The 19,314-nt window shown below is 37.0% G+C and overlaps 1 protein-coding gene across 1 annotated transcript; it reads left to right on the top strand.

The window, feature by feature from the left end:
- The first annotated feature begins 29 nt into the window (after nt 1-29).
- WDR75 (WD repeat domain 75) lies at nt 30-19,014 on the top strand. Its single transcript, XM_013960751.2, has 21 exons — nt 30-239; nt 394-523; nt 1,547-1,612; nt 2,320-2,413; nt 3,133-3,257; nt 4,207-4,277; nt 4,917-5,033; nt 5,637-5,725; nt 6,427-6,585; nt 7,001-7,060; nt 7,150-7,265; nt 7,735-7,904; nt 8,740-8,903; nt 10,125-10,308; nt 12,233-12,327; nt 12,749-12,844; nt 13,437-13,606; nt 14,083-14,142; nt 15,336-15,479; nt 15,558-15,649; nt 17,661-19,014. Exons 1-21 carry the CDS (start codon nt 154-156, stop codon nt 17,866-17,868), a joined length of 2,496 nt encoding a protein of 831 aa, XP_013816205.1. The 5' UTR covers nt 30-153; the 3' UTR covers nt 17,869-19,014.
- Nucleotides 19,015-19,314: the final 300 nt, after the last annotated feature.

The following is a 19,314-nucleotide window of genomic DNA, read 5'->3' as shown; positions in this document are numbered from 1 at the left end:
GGAAGTGCCCTGTAGCACGCGTTAACTTACCAGTGAGGCCGTTAACGGGGCCGCCACGAGACCGCCTAACCATCGAGTCGCCGGGCAAGGCAGGCCAAGAGCGGCGGTGTTCGCCGGGCCGGGGTGAAAGGTCGGAGGTTCTGCCGAGAGAAGATGGTGGCGCCGGCGGCGCTCCGCGTGGTGCGCTGCGGCGGCAGCAAGCTCCACGGCGCCAGGGCCGTCTTCTCCGCCGACGCCAGGCGAGCGGGCCCGCGGGCGCCAGGCGGGGCACGGGAGCGCCGCCGGGGAGGGGGCGGCCGGGGCTGCCCGCGCGGCCGGGCCGGGCCAGGCCGGGGTGGCGCGGCGGGGGGGGGGGTTTAGCTCGGCGCCGTAACGATTTTCCTCCCCGTCCAGGTACCTGCTGTGCACCTCTGGCGACTTCGTGAAGATGTACAGCGTAGGCACCGAGGAGACCGTCTGCATGCTGCAGGGTCACGCCGACCTGGTGACAGGGATCCAGCTCAATCCCCAGAACCACTTGCAGGTTGTCAAAGGATCCTGACGCTCAGTGGTGCTGGGTTTTCCCTGCCCGCGCAGCTTAGCCTCTGCGCCCCAGCACGGGCTGTCACGGGGGGTTGGGGGTTATTCAGAGTTTGAAAACAAGATGGAAGCAATTATTTCCTGAAAAAATTGCTAAGCTGGGACTTCTCCTAAATTTGTTTGGAAAAGTAAACTTCTTGTGCATCTACTACAACAAATGCATGCAACATCACATGAACTGCACTTGTTGAAAAGGATGACTTTCTAGCTGTAAAAGCTCCAAATTTTTACTGATTCCTTAAGGGAATCAGCAAAAAAGGAATTTGAAGAAATCAGCAGTATGTAGAGAAGTTGGCATTTCCCTCCAATTGCCAGTTCTGTACTAAGATATATGAGGCCCAGTTTCACCATGTGCTGGGGCTTTTCTTTGAGAACTGTAGATGTGAGGTAAGAAGAAAACATGGAGAAGCATAAAAACAGCTAAGGGGTGGAGACATGCTGGAGTGATGTCAAAAACAGGTGTAGATTTGACTAAGCCCCTGCTATTTCCCAGTCGCTCTTTGGCTACTGCCAGTCTTCCTTTCCTGTTCATTGCTGCTCCTGTTTTGGTTCTCATGTTTTCTGTTCTTGTTTATATATAAACAAAAATTACTTGTAGAGGCAGACTGCATCTGATGCGCAGATGATGCACATCACGTAAGCAAAATCTGAAACAAATGTAAATAAACATTCACATACTAGATATCTGTGCATACTCCATTAGTTTCAAGTGGTTAAACAGAAGTACCTATGGTTTCTTTCATATTTTTTGAAAATGTTTATTTCAAGCTAGAATAATAGCACTGTGTTTTCTTTACACCTTGTTAGGCAGTTTGGAGCCCTTCTGCGTCCTGTATTTTTGAAGTTTCAGCCATTCAGACTATCAGATCCATTGATCAATTCTTCAAATTTAAGTTCTGATTTTATGTAAAATTTGTCCTTGATGTATTGGTTTGTTTTAATTTCTGGGGTTTTTTTTCTTTCTCAGCTTTATTCTTCTTCTCTTGATGGCACCATTAAGCTATGGGACTTCACAGATGGGATTCTCATTAAAGTAAGTTACTCCTGTTGTGTACATTTCAAAATTATTCTTGACTCAGTGATATCAAAATAAGGATTTCTGCAGCTGTTAGTGCAAGTGGCCACAGATCAGTCTGAGAGCTGTTGTTCTACCATTAACACAGCCTGAAAACTCTGTTTTTATGGAACAATAAAAGCCTGCAACAATTGGTGTGTGCATCACTACAGAAATTTGTGGTAATGAAAAATCTTTTGGGAGAAGAGACGGGAGATATGTACTGCCATTTCAACTTTTAGCTTCTTGCTACAGTACAGAGTCCAATGTAGCTCTTGGGGAATATGCTGCAGTTTTGAGTAATGCCAATAGAAGCTGACATGATGGCTTGAAAATCTGAGCTGCTAACTGTATCCTGTTGTTCCTGTTCTCTGCTAGAGAGGCACTTAGCTATAGTCAACTCTTTTGCTTTAAGAGTAAAGTACCTTTAGATTTTTCACTAAATCTGATGTCTCATGTTTTGTTTATACTGTTAAACATCATTTGTATTAGTCCTTGATAGAATACGGCTCCTTTTCTTTGTCCTAGAGTTGAGAATTATAATTAATACAGCATGATTTATGTTTATAATAAAAAATGAATGTAAATGCTTCCCTAACTGTAAAAATATAGCATTACTGATTCTGTTGAAAACCATATGTTTGAATGTAATAATTGTTGGGTTTGCTTTTCTTTTTTTCCATCAGACTTTCATTGTAGGATACAAACTTCTAGCACTGTACGCACTTGCTAACTGTGAGGACTTAGTGTTTGCTGTAATTCCAAAGAGTGGTGAAAGAGGTACAGTACAATTATCTTTATAATTTAAATGTTTGTACATTTAAGCTACTGTCATTTCAGTGAACAGTATGCTGCAAGAAAATTCTTTAATATATTATCTTGAAAATACCCCTTAAATCTTATGACAAATGTTTGTATGCCTGCATTTTGTTTCTTGAGACTGTTTTCATCCTAAATGAGAAGGACTAGAAGAGTACTTAACTTCACTTTTGAAGCACCCACTGTATTTATCTGATGTTGTAGATGCAACAAATCTTTAAGCAGTGCTTACTATAATGTAGGGTGTATTGCAGTATTTGAGACTACTCTGCCATCTTAAGAGATATTAGCATAGACAGACTTGTCCAATTTAACTACATGCCTAGATTTTTTTCCTAGAATTTTGTCTGAGAGGAACATAAATATAACTAGACCTACTCCTGCTATATTTCCACTAGTGTCACTTCAGAGCAAGAGCAAATATTACATTATTTTGCTTGGTTTCTGCTTTACATTTGCACTGGAAAACCGCTATCTAGCCCTCAACCTTGAATATTCAAAGCATCTAAAACAATTGTTTTTCTGAAAGGTGTTATGAAGTTTTTCAATATGTATCAAGAATACTGAAAGATACAAACATACATTTTGTTTACATTAGAATGGGTGAAAATCTCATTTGTAAGAGGCATATGTAAACTTGATTTTAAAAGCCTTTTGGTAACGGGTTTTTCTTTGGTCAGATTCATTCCAACTGGTGTCAGTTAAGCTGACAAAAACAGCGGGCCAAGAAATGGAAGCCAAGGAATTGTCTGTGATTTTGGATGGTGTGGATGAGTCACCCAAGCATACTGCATTTGGAAGAGAAGTATATTCATGTTTTTAGTTGTTGGGTTTTTTTCGTCAAATGAACTAGATACTGTTTATTCTTTTATTCAAACACAGCAATATTCAGACTTGTTAAGTAAAACAAAACATTAAAATTATATGAACCTTTCTACCATAAGTCTAGTATGAATCCTGGCTTTTAACCAGCTTCTAAATTACTGATTTTAGAAAGGCTACCTTAACAGACTTAACTACAGTAGCACTTGGAAACAGCCATGATATTTGGTAGAACAATCCAATAGGACTATATTTATTGAAGCACCGAAGAAAACCTCATAGCATCTAGTAAACAGTATGGAAAAGTAGGAAGTGCCAGAAAATCAATCTATCTAGTAAAATATGCCTATTTCCCTTCGAAAGATAATCATAGCTTCTATGCAAGTCTTAAAATACCTTTTGATATTGAAGGTCTTAAATAAGTCTTGTGTGCTGTTAGGTAAATCAGACTTTAAAAGTACCTTTTTAACTTTGTTTTGCTCAAATTTCATATGACAGTGTTTCTTTGTTTACAGCAATTGATTCTGTCCTATTTAGAATAGCAAACGAGAAGGAAGGAAAGAAATTTTTAGTCTTTAGTTGCATACCTCTCCTTTTTCCAGTGAAAAAATGCATTTAAAATACAGGAATGGATGATAGTAGGGTTAAGGCTGAAAGTAAGTCTTAGTACTTCCTTTTGGAGTGTGTGTTTCTCTGTTGGTTTCTGCCCAAAATTCTTACACTACTGACTGACAAAAATGAAGTTAAATGAATCTGTATGCTAAAAGACCTATGCTTTAAAAATGAAGATTTGAAAGGAAACTGTTTATTTAACATCAATTTATATCTTAGATCTGTTAAATACTTTGTAGTAAAGCTTGCTTGATTTCTACCTGTGCCTTTTTCATAATAACACAATCTGTATGTCTTAAGCTGTTATTTTGCTATAACAGGGGGAATATGTGGCATCAGTAAAAGAGGTTAATCTCCAAGTCTATTTTTTTAAACGGAAACAGATGAACAGGTAAGGATGAACACATCAATTATTGCTTCAATATGATACATCATAAGTGTTTCTACTAACTGATGATGCATGCATGCGTTATTTTGTATTAGTCAGCAGTGTTTTGATTTTATGCTGAAGGGGATGGTTCCATTCTTCTGTCTGAGATCCTACCAAATAATGAGGAATAATTAAAACTAGCTTTACCTTTAATTTGCTCCCTCATTTGTTAGCAAGTTCTCTTTTAAGATCACACAGAATGCAGGCAGCTTTCTGCAGTCAGTATATAAGAAGCTTCCTTTAAATAGGCAGAAAGTGAGACAGTATGCATTGCAGTGGTATCGGTAGCTTATCCTTTTTGGTCAGGACCAAATCAGGACAGGGAAAAATGGGGAGGAGGGGGGAGACAGAGGGAGAGACAAAGATCCTGCAGCTTGACTGAAGGCAAAGATATAACAAAATAAGAGAGGAAAGGAAGTCTGACACCTATTTTTGGAGGGCATATGTAACTTAAGAACTTAGAAATATGAACTTGGAGCTTTATTTGGTTCTGCTAGTCAGAAGTATTTTTATGTGCATTTGTGCAACAGCTGTTATCTTTGAAGCTTTTTAAAAAGATCTTCATTCAGCTAATTAAAGTTACCTCCCTCAATTTTGAAGGTTTTCTTTAAGTGCAACAAACACAAAGGGTGGAAACAATCGCTTCACTTGTGTAGCATGCCATCCTAAGGAGGACTGTATTGCAACTGGCCACGGCGATGGAAAGATTCGTCTCTGGTATGCTCATTTTGGTTTAGTTGTGTACCCTATAAACAGACAGGACCATAAGAATTAAGTGAAATGTGAACAAAGCAGTCTGGTTAGTCCTTACCATTGCCACTGTCAGAAACCATTACAAGCAAAGACTGGCAAGCCCTGTGGGTTTGCAGTACTGAAGCTGACTTCAGGGTACAACTTCAGTTTAATGCCAAATGGGAAAACATTCCTGTTAAGCCATGCTCCACAAATCTAAACTGTACTTGGAAAAAGTAGCACAGGAGCAGTTAAAGTATCTCTTTTCCAGGTAAGTAGAGTCCTAGTGAGAGCATGCTAGCAGAATTGCACAGTTGAGAATCAGCTTGCCGAGCTGCTCTGCAGATGTACAGTGCAACTTAGAGCTAAGATGTACAGCGTGCATGAGGAAGACATACCATTCCTCCAGAAGGCTTCTAACATGTTGCCTTTGCTCCCTTTTGCATCACTTGAGCATATAAGAAATTGTAGTCTAGAAGTTACAGGAGAGGGTGATATACTTGATTCAATTTGGTATTCCCCTTTGCTCTGTTGTCAATGACCCTGTGCCTTTAAGTGCTGTTCTAAACTACATTCTCTCCCCCATAGGAGGAATTTCTGCCACAATAAAGAGTATACATTCTCCACGCTGCACTGGCATCATGATATAGTCATGGATCTAGCTTTTTCTGTAGAGGGTGAGTGCAAAAGTCTTTCAGAGCCAAAGAGCTGGAAAAACAAAACAATCAATAGAAGTTTGAGTTCATCCACTTATTTCTAGAATTTAAACATGTTCCAGAAGGATTTGAAATTAAGATGGAAACAGTCGTGGCTTTTTTGATACTATTTTGACTGGCAGGCATAACATCAAACATCTATCTTCTGTGGCAGAATGTAAAATCTAAACCTGCTCTCCCCCCTCCACCGGCACTTAGGAGTTCTTGCCAGAGTCTATTTGAATCCAAATAAAACAAGCCAGTCCTGCCTCAGCTGAAACCCAGTGGCAAAAATCCAGTTAACTTTTGTGTGAACTTATTCCTTATGATATTTCTTACTGTAAAATACTTATTTTTGGTAGAAGGAGAATAATTCAACTACGTTCTAACACAAATGATCAACTGACTCAGAATTAATGGGATTTATTACTCCCAAAGCAATGTTTAAATTTTACTGTAGGCACAAGCTTTTGTTATTTAATCTAATTTCTCCAGCAATTTAAGATGGGAAAATGAGAAACATAGAGATATAGCCCAGGCTAGATATGCGGAATAATAGTTTTGTTTATGATGTAGTTCAGGAAAACTTTTTAAAAATAAGTTACATGTCTGTCTTTCATTGTAACACATATGCTGATAATATTTTTATAATAATTCTAACTGCACGTTTATTGCCTGAAAAGGAACCAGCCTGCTGAGTGGAGGAATTGAATCTGTTCTAGTTCAGTGGCACAATGGATCAGATTGTAAGAAGGATTTCCTTCCTCGCTTGGGATCTGCTATTGAATACATCTCTGTTTCATCTGATGGCACTTCATATTGCACCTCACACACAGACAACAGTAAGCCCAAACATATTTAAGTAACACCTAATGCAAAATAGAGTATGAATCTGTATAAGCTCCATTTTGTTAATTTCAGTTGAATTAACTAGATATTATGTACAAATTCAATGTTGACCTGAAAGAACAGATGCTTGAAGCAATTTTTTGCTCTTTCATCAGTTCTGTGAATTAGCCCTGAGGACTGCTGTAATTTAGCTTTTTATCTCAGTTTAGGGGTGGGGTCTTACAGATTATGTAAGGGTGGAAATATGCAGTTGGCTTTTCTTGTTTTTTATATTTAGTGTGTATATTTGATTTGTATTTATAGTATTAAGGAGAGGTGGTTAAGATCCCTTTCTTCCCCCATGGGATGCAGTTGCATTGTGGAAGCCTTTATCTGGTCTTGTAAGACTATCTGTTTTTTCCCCTTCAGGAATTACAATAATAAACAGCAATCTAAGATTTTCCAAAAGTATTCAAGGACTAATTAAAGGTAAATGCAATAAAATTTCTCTTCCCACTTAATGGGCAGAATGTGTCACTTTCCATCTTAGGCCATTTGTCATCTCATTTTGTTTCCAGGTAGGGATGTCAAGACTGGTCTGGTGGTTGATCCTAGAACCAAAGCTTTGGTCCTGAATGGAGAGCCTGGCCACTTGCAGTTCTATTGTCTCCAAAGTGACAAACAGCTCTACAGTGTAAGTTGGATAGGCTGGTGCCAAAATTCTAACTTTTTCAGACAAATAACTTATGCAGCAGAATTTCTTTGAAGAATTATATGGCAAACAGGGGAAAAATGCCAGCATCTATACATTAGACGAATCCAAGCTGAGGTGTTTCCAGCTTTGTCAGACTTCTGTTGCTAGAAGCACAGCTAAATGTTGACAGTTGAATAAATCCTTAAAAACAGTGTCCTGTTTCTTTTACAAGTCAAATGTCAAAGTATCTCTAGGTAAAATCCCTCTTTTCCTTATTTTTTTCCATGCTTACCTTACTGTGGGATTTACAGGCCATAATTCAGCTTTCCCTGTGTTTCTTTATGTTCCAGCCCAATCAGTTCTCCTCAGTGCCTTCAGGATATCCTTTCTCCAATATTTTATGAATGATATACATCTCTACATCTATACTTGAATTTTGAAATTTATTTTTGGTCTTGTTATTTTGCAGTTGGATATTGTGCAACAAGAATACATCCATCAGGCAGGTCTAAACCAGCTTGACTTAGTAAAAGTTGCATTTAGTGCACAAGGCAAGTGGTTAGCAACAGTAGAAGAGAGAGAAGAAACTGACCTTGAATTACAGTTGAAGCTGTGGGTCTTTGATGAAGAAACACAAAGGTAATGATATAACTTTAGAGCTGGCCTCTAGATTTCAAAATCTATTTCTTAAATATTGTGCAAGTATCTGCATAAGCTTTGTCTTGCAAAGATAGTTTTTTTCCAAATCAACTAATAAAGTTGAGGGAAGACCCTCAGAGGAATTTACAATATGCACTATTTTTTCAGGTCTGAAACAAAACCCACAAATTTTAAATTAAATTCACAGCAATTGTTTCCAATCTGTATTCATTTCCTTATACTAAGCAGGCAGAGTATTTGAACATCATAGTTTGAATTCATATCTTTTATTTGATATTAAAAATCACAGGCTTGACAGAGTGGTTTTATAGCATGTTCAGTTTTCCCAGCTCTCTAACCCATTGCTAATCGATTAGTCTTTCTGGGGCACAGAAAATTACAACTTTATTGTTTCTTCTTTTGCTAACATATGCCTCTGTTGTGTCTAGCCACTGTTTTTCCTGATTTCTTGTTAACTCAAACAGGCTTTGACTAAGAGTTGTTATATTCTTAAAGAAGAAAAAGCAAAAAAAAATTGGTCAGTGCAATAGCTATGTGATCAGTTATCTAAATACTGAAAAGGTTGTCCAGAGTTCATGCTGAATATTTCTGAGTGATGCTTCTTTAGCAGTAGTCTTTTCTCAGTGCTGGGCTACAATCTCTCTTGATGTATGAAAGTGACATCATAAAACTGATCTGTAAATGAGATGCCATTTATCTAACTAGACAGAAATTTCTTTGATTCCTTCTGCCCCTTCCAGAATCATCCTAAACTGAAATCTTTCTCAAGTTCCAAAGAAATAAAATGGCAAACTTTTGTTTTCTTTCCCTGTAGCTTTAAGCTGAATACCAGAATAAACATGCCACATGAGGACCACATAACAGCCATGTGCTTCCGTGACAGGGATGAATTTGAAGATGACTCTCCAATGTTGGTAACAGCTGGCAAAGATTGTCTGTTTAAGGCCTGGGTGATAGTAGAAGACACTGATCCTGAGGGTAAGTGTGGTCAAAATATAGTTTGCTCTTACTTGCCACCTTTTAACATGCTATAGAAATTCCAACTCTTAATTTCATTCTTTCACAACTAGGCCTTCTAGTCCCATTTATATATTTCTGATGTTGCACAGAATAGTGCATTCTTCTGAGCATCCCTCATGATGAAGTTCTATCATAGTTTTGCATTACTTATGGATAGATACAGAGGGTTTTTAAACAGCAAAAACCTTCCTGAGCCTCTTACAGAAAAGAGTAGCAGCCTGTACTCATTGTTTAAAGGATTGTTTGTGATCATGACTTCTTCCATGCTGAGAAAATGCTTTTTTGTTGTTCCTGTAGGTATAGTCGTCTTATTCAGAACTGCTTAAGGGAGTAGGATGCAGGAAGATGATACTCTGGCATGTTTTTATTTACATCAAATCTCTCATTGTGCCTCTAGGTGGTGCCATTTTAAAGAAACAATGTTTCTCTTCTGGCTTTCATACAGTTAGTTCTTCTAATCATCATCCCATAGCTGTTATAAAGGGTAATGTAGCACAGGGTGATCTAATTTTTTCTTTCCTCCTCTGATTTCCATTTTTCAAAAGCATGGTGTACAAACTTATTTATACTGGAAAATGTATGTTATATGGTAAGAACATCCCTTTGCTCCTCATTATTTCTTGGTAATTACCAATAATGGGAAAGTTATTCCCGTTTAACATACTGGCAGGTTGATCAAGACACAAAAGCATGCTGTGACAGATCACTATGTGATCCTCAAATTTTACATACAGGAAACAAGTTCTGTTGGAATCAAGTGCAAAGTGAGTTTTTTGGAATACTCATGTTCTTGCTACAGTTTCAGAAGATCATTACATTTCAGAACAGTAAATGTTAAATCTACTTCAGAAGGGTTTGGGGGCATGGGGGGGGGCAGTTTGGTTGGTTTTGTTTGTTTTTAGTCTAACACCTGCTTTTGGACAGCACAGTTGCCATAGTTTGCAAATTAAACATGAATATTGTACCATGTCAATTTCAGGAGTCACTGTTCAAGTGCAAAACTAAGGATAAATGGAAAGCTTACTGCATATTTCTTGTAGTAAGATAGGACAGATTCTCTGTACTTCTCAGATACATAAGCTTCTCTTTTGAGCCTATTTTGCAGCTGGAAGACTTGAATTCTTGCTTTCTTCATATTTAGACTTGAACCAACTTAACTAGTTTGTTTATTCAATGCAGCACAGCAAAGTGTGAGTTGGAGCTGTGACTTTGTAGGCAGCTACCACAACTACCAAGCTACTAACTGCTGTTTCTCAGAAGATGGATCTTTGCTTGCTGTTAGCTTTGAAGAAACTATCACTGTATGGGACTCAGTTACATGGGATCTTAAGTGTACCTTTTGCCATCCACCTGGAAAAATAAGGTATATTTTTCCTCTGGCTTTTTTTTTACTTGAACTCTCAGAACTAAAAGTACTCAATTTATAGCACACTAAGATCTTGTGCATGTTCATACAAAAATACTGCATTTAACAGTTAAGTTCATATGCAGAAAAGACTTAATTATAGTGGCTTTTAGGTGGTTGATAATTTGCTCTTAAAAGTAAGTAAATCAGACTTGGCAGTTTCATTTTCTTACTTGCTCGTGAGTGCTGTACCTCCAGTACTCATATATACATCTTTGGGCACACAGTGATATGTTAATAGCCTTTACTTTCTTCCCCATTAATCTACAGACAAATGAAAGGACTGAAAACAAACAGAAGCAGCTCCTGCTTTACTCTTGTATGCATGCATTGAAATAGAAATAATATCACTAAGCCATAAAGCCATGTTGACATTATATACATATTTTACATTACAGAAAATATCTTGATCCTTGCTCACCTATGCCAGAAAATATATATTTGTCTGGCAGACTATCCCCGTATGTTTTATTGTGTGCTCTCATAAAAGACATCCTGAATATCTAGATGCTGTTTTGCTGTGTAAGGATAGCATGAGAGGAATGGCCTAGGTTAATGGTAGGAATAAAAAAAGACTCAAAGAATAGGACAGACTAAATATTGAGCTTCCTAGACAGATATAAAGCAGTTTCTAAACCATGGAAATTATTTTTCTTAGAATAATCTTAAATAGGTGATCTCACTTGTTCATCTAGTCAATCTCTGTGCCAATCTTTGTTTCTAAGTAACTCCTGAAAGAAGAAGATGCTACGAACCTATGGTAGCATTCTCTTTCAGCATTAAGTTTTGTTTTTTTTCCTTACTGCTTCTCAAAAACTTGCTTCTAAAAGTTGGTACTGCAGTAATGTTAGAGGTGCTTACTTTATATTAGAGTTTGCAGAAAACATCTAAAACCAAAAGCAAAACATCGTGTGGCCATCTTGAACTGATATGCAAACTTAGGTATGCCTTCCTTGTGTTATTTCAGAGTCTTTAAATAAAACAAAGGTACAGAGATTTGTTTCCTTATTTTTGTGCATATATGTGTAAGCTTTTCCTATGTGTAATCAGGTCCATTTTGCTTATATTGGTCTAAGACTACAAATTGAGAAAATTCTAAAATTGACATGCAGGACAATTGAGGGAGGCAGGTTAGCTACAGCTTTATTGTATCTATGGAGAAGACTTCTCTTAACAGTTTTGGTGCAGTAGCAAGCTTTTCCCAAGTCAGTTACTTACCTAGAATCCTTCACTGAATGCTGTATTAAAAGCATATAAACATTTCTAGGTCTACATTAAATTGCTATTATGTAACTTCAAAGGGCTACGTTTTAATGTAGAAATGCTGACCCTTATTAGCTTTTTGAAAACATTCTCCTGTAGCATTAGAAATCAAAAGGCTGCTTTATTTTTCTCAAGCAAGAAAATGAGAAATTAAAGTGAGTGAAAACAAGTCACACTTGCTTTTCTTCAGTCTGAGCTTCCTATAAGAATAAAAATACTATTTTACTATTCCTCTTTCTGTTGCTTAGAATAATCCATTTAAATACAATTTTTTTTCCTCAGTCCCTATGTATTTAATGCTCAATAGTAATTATAGGTTTGTTATTCATTTAAGAGCTTACAATCACTGCTTGAAATCAGAATGTCATAGGAACAATTTCAAATTACCTATAATTGTTACAAGTCTAGAAGAGTTGAAATTTTATATAAAACCCTCAGTGGGGGAGAGGGGTGAGAGGTTCCCTTCCACCCCAGGTGAATGCAAAGTACAAACTTTTCCTGACCTAATAGCAGAATTAAATCTTACCTGAATGTTTGTGATTTGCAAATCATTACTATATAGATAAACAAAGATAAAACCTGAAGGTTGTTCATTTGTTTTGATGTTTTACTTCTGTAGGAATATCTGCTTTGGGAGACTAACATGTTCCAAATACCTTATTGGTGCTACTGATCATGGCTTTCTGTGTTGCTGGAATCTGCTCAGTTGTGCATGTAAGATCAATTTAAGTCTCTGCTAGACAGTGATAATATTTAATACTCACATTTACTGTAGTACCTAAAATAATTCTAGTTTGATTCCCAGTGGACCCACTACAAAACACCCTGTGAAAGTATAATTTTTTCATGTTGGTTGCAACAGTATTCTGCCCAGTTTTCATGTGCTCAGTGTGCACATGCATAGTAAATTCTGAATAGATGATTGGTAATACAATATCTAGTATTTCCTGCATTTGTAGAGGAAGCTGATAATATTTGTATGTTCTGATTCTTCTGGGAATAAATGAAGTTGTGTGCCTCTTCCAAATAAAGGTGAAGCTCCATGTTTTCCCATTTGACATTTATTTAGCAAAGCACCTGGATAGAACTGAATGCCTTCATTTCATGTCTGGCTGTTGCTGTGTTTGCTTTCCAGTGGAATGGAGTGCCCAGCTCAATGTCTTAGTGCTGCAACCTGATCCCCTTTCAGAACACATTGCTGCTGTCTCATGGCTCTCCAAAGATTCCAGCTGTAAGTACAAAGGCTTCTTTGACAAGTAAAAGTTGGTGGAACTTATAATTGCGAAAGCATAATTTCTAGAAAAGGTGGTGTTTTTTTTAGAATTCAGCTCCCTAAAGGCCATAAGACAAACAAGAGCCTGTATTTTGCCCATCTGAAGAGCTGTACTGCATCAGACAGCAGCACTCAAGTAGAGCATGTTGGCTCCCCATCTCTTCTTCCAAAAGTTAGTCTCCAAGACCACATATAGCACAGAGTTAGTCATGTTCTGTGGGCGAGTGCCTTATGTGCTGTTGACCCTCTCCTATAACTGCAAAACTTTGGATGAACTATGTATCTATTTTTTGATGTTTTGATATAAATTAGTTACTTTTCCTAGAGCTACCATTATACAGAAAAGTTAATTTCCAAGTATATTCACTGGCTTGGAATACCATGAAATATACTTGCATTATTCAGTAATGGTTATCCAATTATAGTTACTGTAAGCTAGTGCTTAAAGGCAATCCTATCCAGCCTTATCGGCTATGATACATAGGGCTGTGACAACTATCCAGCAAGGTAAAAAGTTCATGCTTTAAAGACAAGACATTTGTTTTTGCAGTGTTCGTGTTTAAACCAAATAAGCCACGGCCAATCTGTATCCAGAGAAACCTTTGTAAGGAAAAGATCCAGTTTGCTGCCTTCGTTCCAAGAGACATCCCTGAAACAATTGTCTCAGAAAAATACCTTTGGCTAAGAAGATCCCAGCTATATTTTTTGACTAACACACAAGTAAGAAATAGCGACTGTCAGCAACAGTGGTTCCTGCAAAAAAATGTTTTCCTAGATGTAGATTGATAGAAATTCAGAGTTCTGCTGTTCAGTGTATAGTTTCCCTTTGTGATTTCAAAGTGGCATAAGCCACACTGATCTTTATTAAAGCTTTCAACTGCCAAAACAGCTTAAGTTCTAAATTGATTTTCTTACTGTTTTTTAAACAGCTTTTGTTGCCTCAGACAAGAAACTAGATAGTTTGGGGACTTTTTAAAGAAAATTGCGTGTTTAACTTAGTCAGACAACCATGTAGAAACTGTATTATTGCTAATTATGCAAGTGTTTCACAGCATGTTCAAGTTTCCTCTATTATTTTTCTCCTTCCTTCCACTCAAAGTCTAAAATTCAGGTCCATCAGAGTTTCTGTAGGCAATATACTGAAATCTGGAAAGCAGTTTTATGTACTGTCTTTGCTACATCATTCTGTATTTTAGGAGCTAATGACCTTTAGCACAAAGTCTCCAGAGGAAAGGCTTACACCATCAAGCAAACAGGTACTTTTTATACTGGTTCTGATAGAAGTGTATAGAATCAAGATTTGGTTAATGTTCAGCTTGTCAGATTAAGCTCCCTTTTGCCATGAAAATGCTCACCAGATCCTGACATGGAGTCAAGCATTTATGTGAAGGGGCAGTAGTGTATACTTGCTTACTTTTCAGCAGAATTGCGTTTTGCAGAAACCTTTAAAAGGTGAAGTAGTCATAAGCTATTCCCTCCTGTTCTCATCCCCTGAGCAAAAAGTGCTACTTTTCAAAAATGACTTATGCTACATGTATGAAGCAAAAATACTCTGTATTTGGATAAAATGTTTTATTATTTTAATTTCTTTAACTTTGGGAACCCTGAGTGTGACCTGAACTGAGCTTTCTGGTGAGGAAGAATAGTTGTCAGTCAATTTTAATTTATCAGTCAGAATGAATTTCAGAATTATATTTTAGTATGTACTTCTGTACAGAAGTAGTCTGGGAAATTCAGTCTCTTAGAGTGTTCTGCACTACTGAACAGAATGAAGTTGTAGCACTTGATTGATTTGGTTGTTGGATAAAATAGATCAGAATAGTAGCTAATATCTTTGCAATATAAAAATCAAATATGAATGTGTTTTAAGTAATTAAGTTGTCTTTCAGTTATGGAAAAAAAAGTAATTCAGTACACAGATTGAGGGATAGTGATATAAATTAAATTGATCTAGGAAAATGCTGCGATGAAAGTTGTTTTGCATCCAGTTACAGAACTGGATCACTCAATAGATGATGCTGGGGTACATGTTTTAGCCATAAACAGAATCTGAACACCATACTGAGCTTTTCTAGCTTGTGCACCAGGAAGCTCCATAAAAAGTAGTATAGCATATTTGGAAATCGGTACATTAGCCAACTAAAATCTGGATTTTTTTTTTCCCCTAGGAGCACAAAAATGCAGATTCAGATCATGGATTTTTTTGTTACCTTTGTGTAGGACTTTGCACTCATTCTGATACCCTTTTTAACAGGAGCCATGTCAAATGGCTCAGTTGAGTTAAATTCCAATGTAGTGTGTTGGTTCTCTTGTCACCTTAGTCTATTTTAAATTCTTCTAGATGAATTTGGTGACTCAAAATGAGACATGTAGATTTTTGATACTAAAGTTCTATTTAAAACTTTCTCCTTTTTCAATTATGGACTGTGTTTTGGTTTTTTTATTCAAGCTGGCAGTAGAAGAAAGTCTCCCTATGACCCCCTTTAGCTTGCTATTGGGAAAGCACAGACATCAACAATCACAAGAGGATGTAGACCTTGGAAAAGTAGTAATTCATAATCACCACAACCAAGATTCACCTGCTGTCAAAGAGGTAGGGGTAATTATAGTAAGTGTACAAACAAAACTGTGACAAACAAGCTTTCATAAAGCTTCTGTCTTATCTCTTCAGCTTCTGCACACTCCAGCACATGTTTTGCCATCTGCTTCCTTCCTGTGTCCTATATTTATTAATTCATTGCTGACCTCCAAAGAGAGCAAAAGGTAAGAAAAATAGCAAAGAACTATCCTTAGTTATTTAAATTATTTTAAATTAAGTACATCTTTGTTTTAAAGTGTAAAAACAGTTTTCCAACACTCTTTTCTTCTATTAGCATAGGTTGGTTAGAACACTAGTTTGGCAACATGTTAATGACCTCTTAAGGTTTAAAAAAATTTCAGCTTTTAGGAGATGTATACAGACTGGCCGTTCAGTCTGTGTGCCTACTTTAATTTTGTTGTCATTTGGCCACATGTGATCATAAGCAAAATGTTGTCTTTAGTACTCAAATGTTCTTGATATATTTGCTTTTAGCCTTGATTGCAGGGATTGAATATTTTTGTGGTATTTTTGAATAAATATCAGATTATCAAACTTACTTGATATTATGATTTCCCTGCTACTTTTTAATGTACTTCTTGCTTTAGGATTCTTGATATATCAAGGACTAGATCCATTACATTTAATCCTAAGAGTTTAGTTCTTAGGACTTGAGGTTCATTCCTAATGAAGCTACAACATACTATTCTATGCTACAAAGTTAGCTAAACTTGCTCTACAGTGCATTAATCCTAGTTTTATGGAACAGTTTGATAGGTACTTAAGATGTAAGATAGTTTGCTCCTCTGAGATCACATACATTTCTAGAAAATTAATGCAGGCACAGGGTTTATATCTGAATCTTATATTAAGATTAATACATTGTCACTTATACTCAAGCTGATTAAATGCCCCCCCCCTTTTTTTTTAAAGGGTCTATTCTTTGAAGTATTTCTCACATCTCTACCCAGCCAAAGGTGAAAATGTGTCATTGGTATCAGCTGCCCTAATGAATCTGCAGACTAATAAAAGGATGGTTTACACTCACAGGAGTTACCCAAAAAGAAACACTAGTTGGAGTAGTGTTTTTGCATGTGTATTACTTTCTTCTGCTACAACAGAAGTATACTTGATTGTATTACATTGTGTTAGCTGGTGCTGCTAGTTTTCTTACTGGACTATAGAAGTAAAAGCCTTTTTGTCACATCAGCAAAACATTGGCAAAAGCCTAATACAAGGAATATATAGAAGCTTGCATGTAGTCTCAGTACTGAAGAATTTAGGAATTTAGCGGCTTGACTGTTTAAATATTTGCACAGGTAGAGCTTGTACTTTAACAGCAGTAATTAGTAAGGCTGTGCATTTAAAATTACATATAAAGGGCTGTAGGATTGGACTCTTTAAAGAGAGCCAAGCGTATACCACTGTGAAGATTCATTTTCTTATTAATGTTAAATCCTTGTCAGTATTTGTGTTTTATATCTTCAGTTTACATTAAGTGATATACAGTCCTTATTAAAATAAAGGATTTTTAGGAGACTCATCATGCAGGTCATTCCTAATGAGATCCAAAAAAATTTCTATAACAGACATTTGTATGTATAGCATGGAATTACCACATTTTAAATGGTATCTGTTGTATATTGTTCTTCTGAAGTATGCTTTGTACTTCAATACAAGTTTAACAGTTGGAGATGGAAGTTAGCAGCCACTAAGGGGTGTGTGTGTGTGTGTTTTTTTTTTAAAGCAGCTAAGTGTTCTTTTTTTCCTAGGAACACTCCAGGTATTATGGGGATTTTTAAGACCAAGTGACATTTTCAGGTCTGAAAGAAGAGAATGGCCTTCTTGAAATTCTCATCTGCCACTATAGTCTGTTTCTAATCCTATAGCATGAGACTACCTTTTCACATAGTGCTGATCTGCCTGTTCTGACACTGTGCTTTTGTATTTGGAGAAAATACGTTGTTTGGCAAGTTTATTTAAAACAGAAAAGACACCTGTTTGAAAATGGTTTGAATTTGAGATGCCAAGAGAAGTGTACTAGCTTTTAAGTAGCCTGAGATTGGGGGAGGGAGGAACCCTAACATTTATTTGAAGTAACTTACATGACAATTTACCTCTGTACCATAGTATGTGATCAAAACTACTTAGTATTTTCAGTAATTGGGTTGTTTCCCATCATCTTCCTCTTAACAGTGCTGAAGAAATTGCTGATGAAGTAGAAATGGAAAGTGAAGAAGCAGAAGATGATTCAGATGAGGAAAGAGATATTATTGAAATGGAACAAGATGACCTAAGACCTATGGATTTTTGGGGGGAAACAACATGCAGACTGTCTAAATCTCAGGAAAAAGAGCTACGAAAAATAAGAAAAATGGACTACAGTTGGATATCCAGTTTCTAATCAGAGACTTTTTTGTTTTTTATATTTTAAACTGAAGCCTCATGGATTAAACATTCTTCTTCAAAGAACTTGAAGGATTTTTAGGCTATAAACTTTAGCAACTTTTATTTCCATAAGAAAAGCAAATTGCAGGGGGAGGGATCAAAGTTTTGAAAATCTAGTTCTGTTCCTTCCTTTATTATGGATTCCATGCAATTTCAGAAAGTTTAAGCTGTAGTTTTTCCCTCACAAGTGCGCTTAAAAGGCTAGTAGCAGAACTGAGTTCATTATCTAACTCATGACCAGTTACCAAAGTCAAAGGCAAGCCCCTGAAAGTCTCCCCAGCTGAGGTTCAGCTATAGAAGGCCAAAGCAACAGCAGCTAACAGCTTTGCTTTATAGAGCCCTTACTTCAAGATCTGGGGAGGGGGTGATCACAGTATTTCTGAATAGTGCTGTATACAGGTAAGTAACAACCCTCCTCCTCAGTACTTGCTCTCTGGCTGTTGACACACACAAATGATTTAACACATCTGATTCTAGAATTCAGCTACTGAACGTTTCATGAAATTCACATTTGCTGGTATTTGCAGCTTGCAGAGGTTAAGCATAGGGTACTTCAGAGATGTTAAGGGCCATAATGAAACATTTAAATTCCAATAATCAAGTAAACAGCACTATGTGGAAGGAGATACAGCATTTATTTTCTGACAGATGCATTAATGGGCACCTCATATAGAAGCTGTGATTTTATGCACATCACTTAAACTAGGTACTCCAAGGTGTGAGGTTAGTAACAAAATTGGAATTGGCCTAAAAGTGAATAATTGCTCTTTGGTGTTGCAATATGAAGACAAGCTGATTGAGGTCAAGTAGGTCACTGAAAGCTCAGCTACAGGCTCTGAGGAAACAGTATTCTACTAAAAATTACTCAGATTAACAAAGTTTGAATCTGGAATGACACACTTAAATATTCTATTATTTGCCAGTGAAAACCACACCCTCCCTACTTTGCTACTGCCTTGAGTAAAACTGCCTAACAAGAGTGATTGGCATGTTTTTAAGAAATAATCCTAGAAGTAGATAAAAGGCCTCTGGATTTTCTTTCCCCTTTTACCGACCCATCCCCTGGAACACTGTTTGCCCTTCTGTTATCCTCCTCTTACAAGCTGCTCATTGCTTAGGAGTCCAGTTCTGCTGCACAGAGGTAAATAGTAAATTGGAGGAGCCTGTCTTTGTTCTAGCAGCCCATATATTGCCATGGAAGGCGACTGACGGTAACTCCCCTTTTTTTAGTATCCTACTAAATGCAAAATCTGTCACTTTCACACATGTATAGAAGATATCAAAAGTCTTCCTTAAGCATTAAGGATCTTGGAGCTATTTTGCTGGAAGGCTTACTTTCCGCATTTTAACAGAAATGCAACTGTTTTATAGTAAATATTGTTGACCTTTGAAATATTGACAA

Source organism: Apteryx mantelli, chromosome 6 (assembly GCF_036417845.1).
Source record: "Apteryx mantelli isolate bAptMan1 chromosome 6, bAptMan1.hap1, whole genome shotgun sequence".
In the NCBI taxonomy this organism is placed as follows: domain Eukaryota; kingdom Metazoa; phylum Chordata; class Aves; order Apterygiformes; family Apterygidae; genus Apteryx; species Apteryx mantelli.
This window is presented reverse-complemented; position numbering and strand designations above follow the sequence as displayed.

Coding starts and splice junctions, on each gene's coding strand:
- WDR75 (XM_013960751.2), top strand. CDS start 154: ATGGTGGCGCCGGCGGCGCTCCGCGTGGTGCGCTGCGGCGGCAGCAAG. Junction 4,278..4,916: donor AAACGGAAACAGATGAACAG/GTAAGGATGAAC, acceptor TCAATTTTGAAG/GTTTTCTTTAAGTGCAACAA. Junction 5,726..6,426: donor TCTAGCTTTTTCTGTAGAGG/GTGAGTGCAAAA, acceptor TTGCCTGAAAAG/GAACCAGCCTGCTGAGTGGA.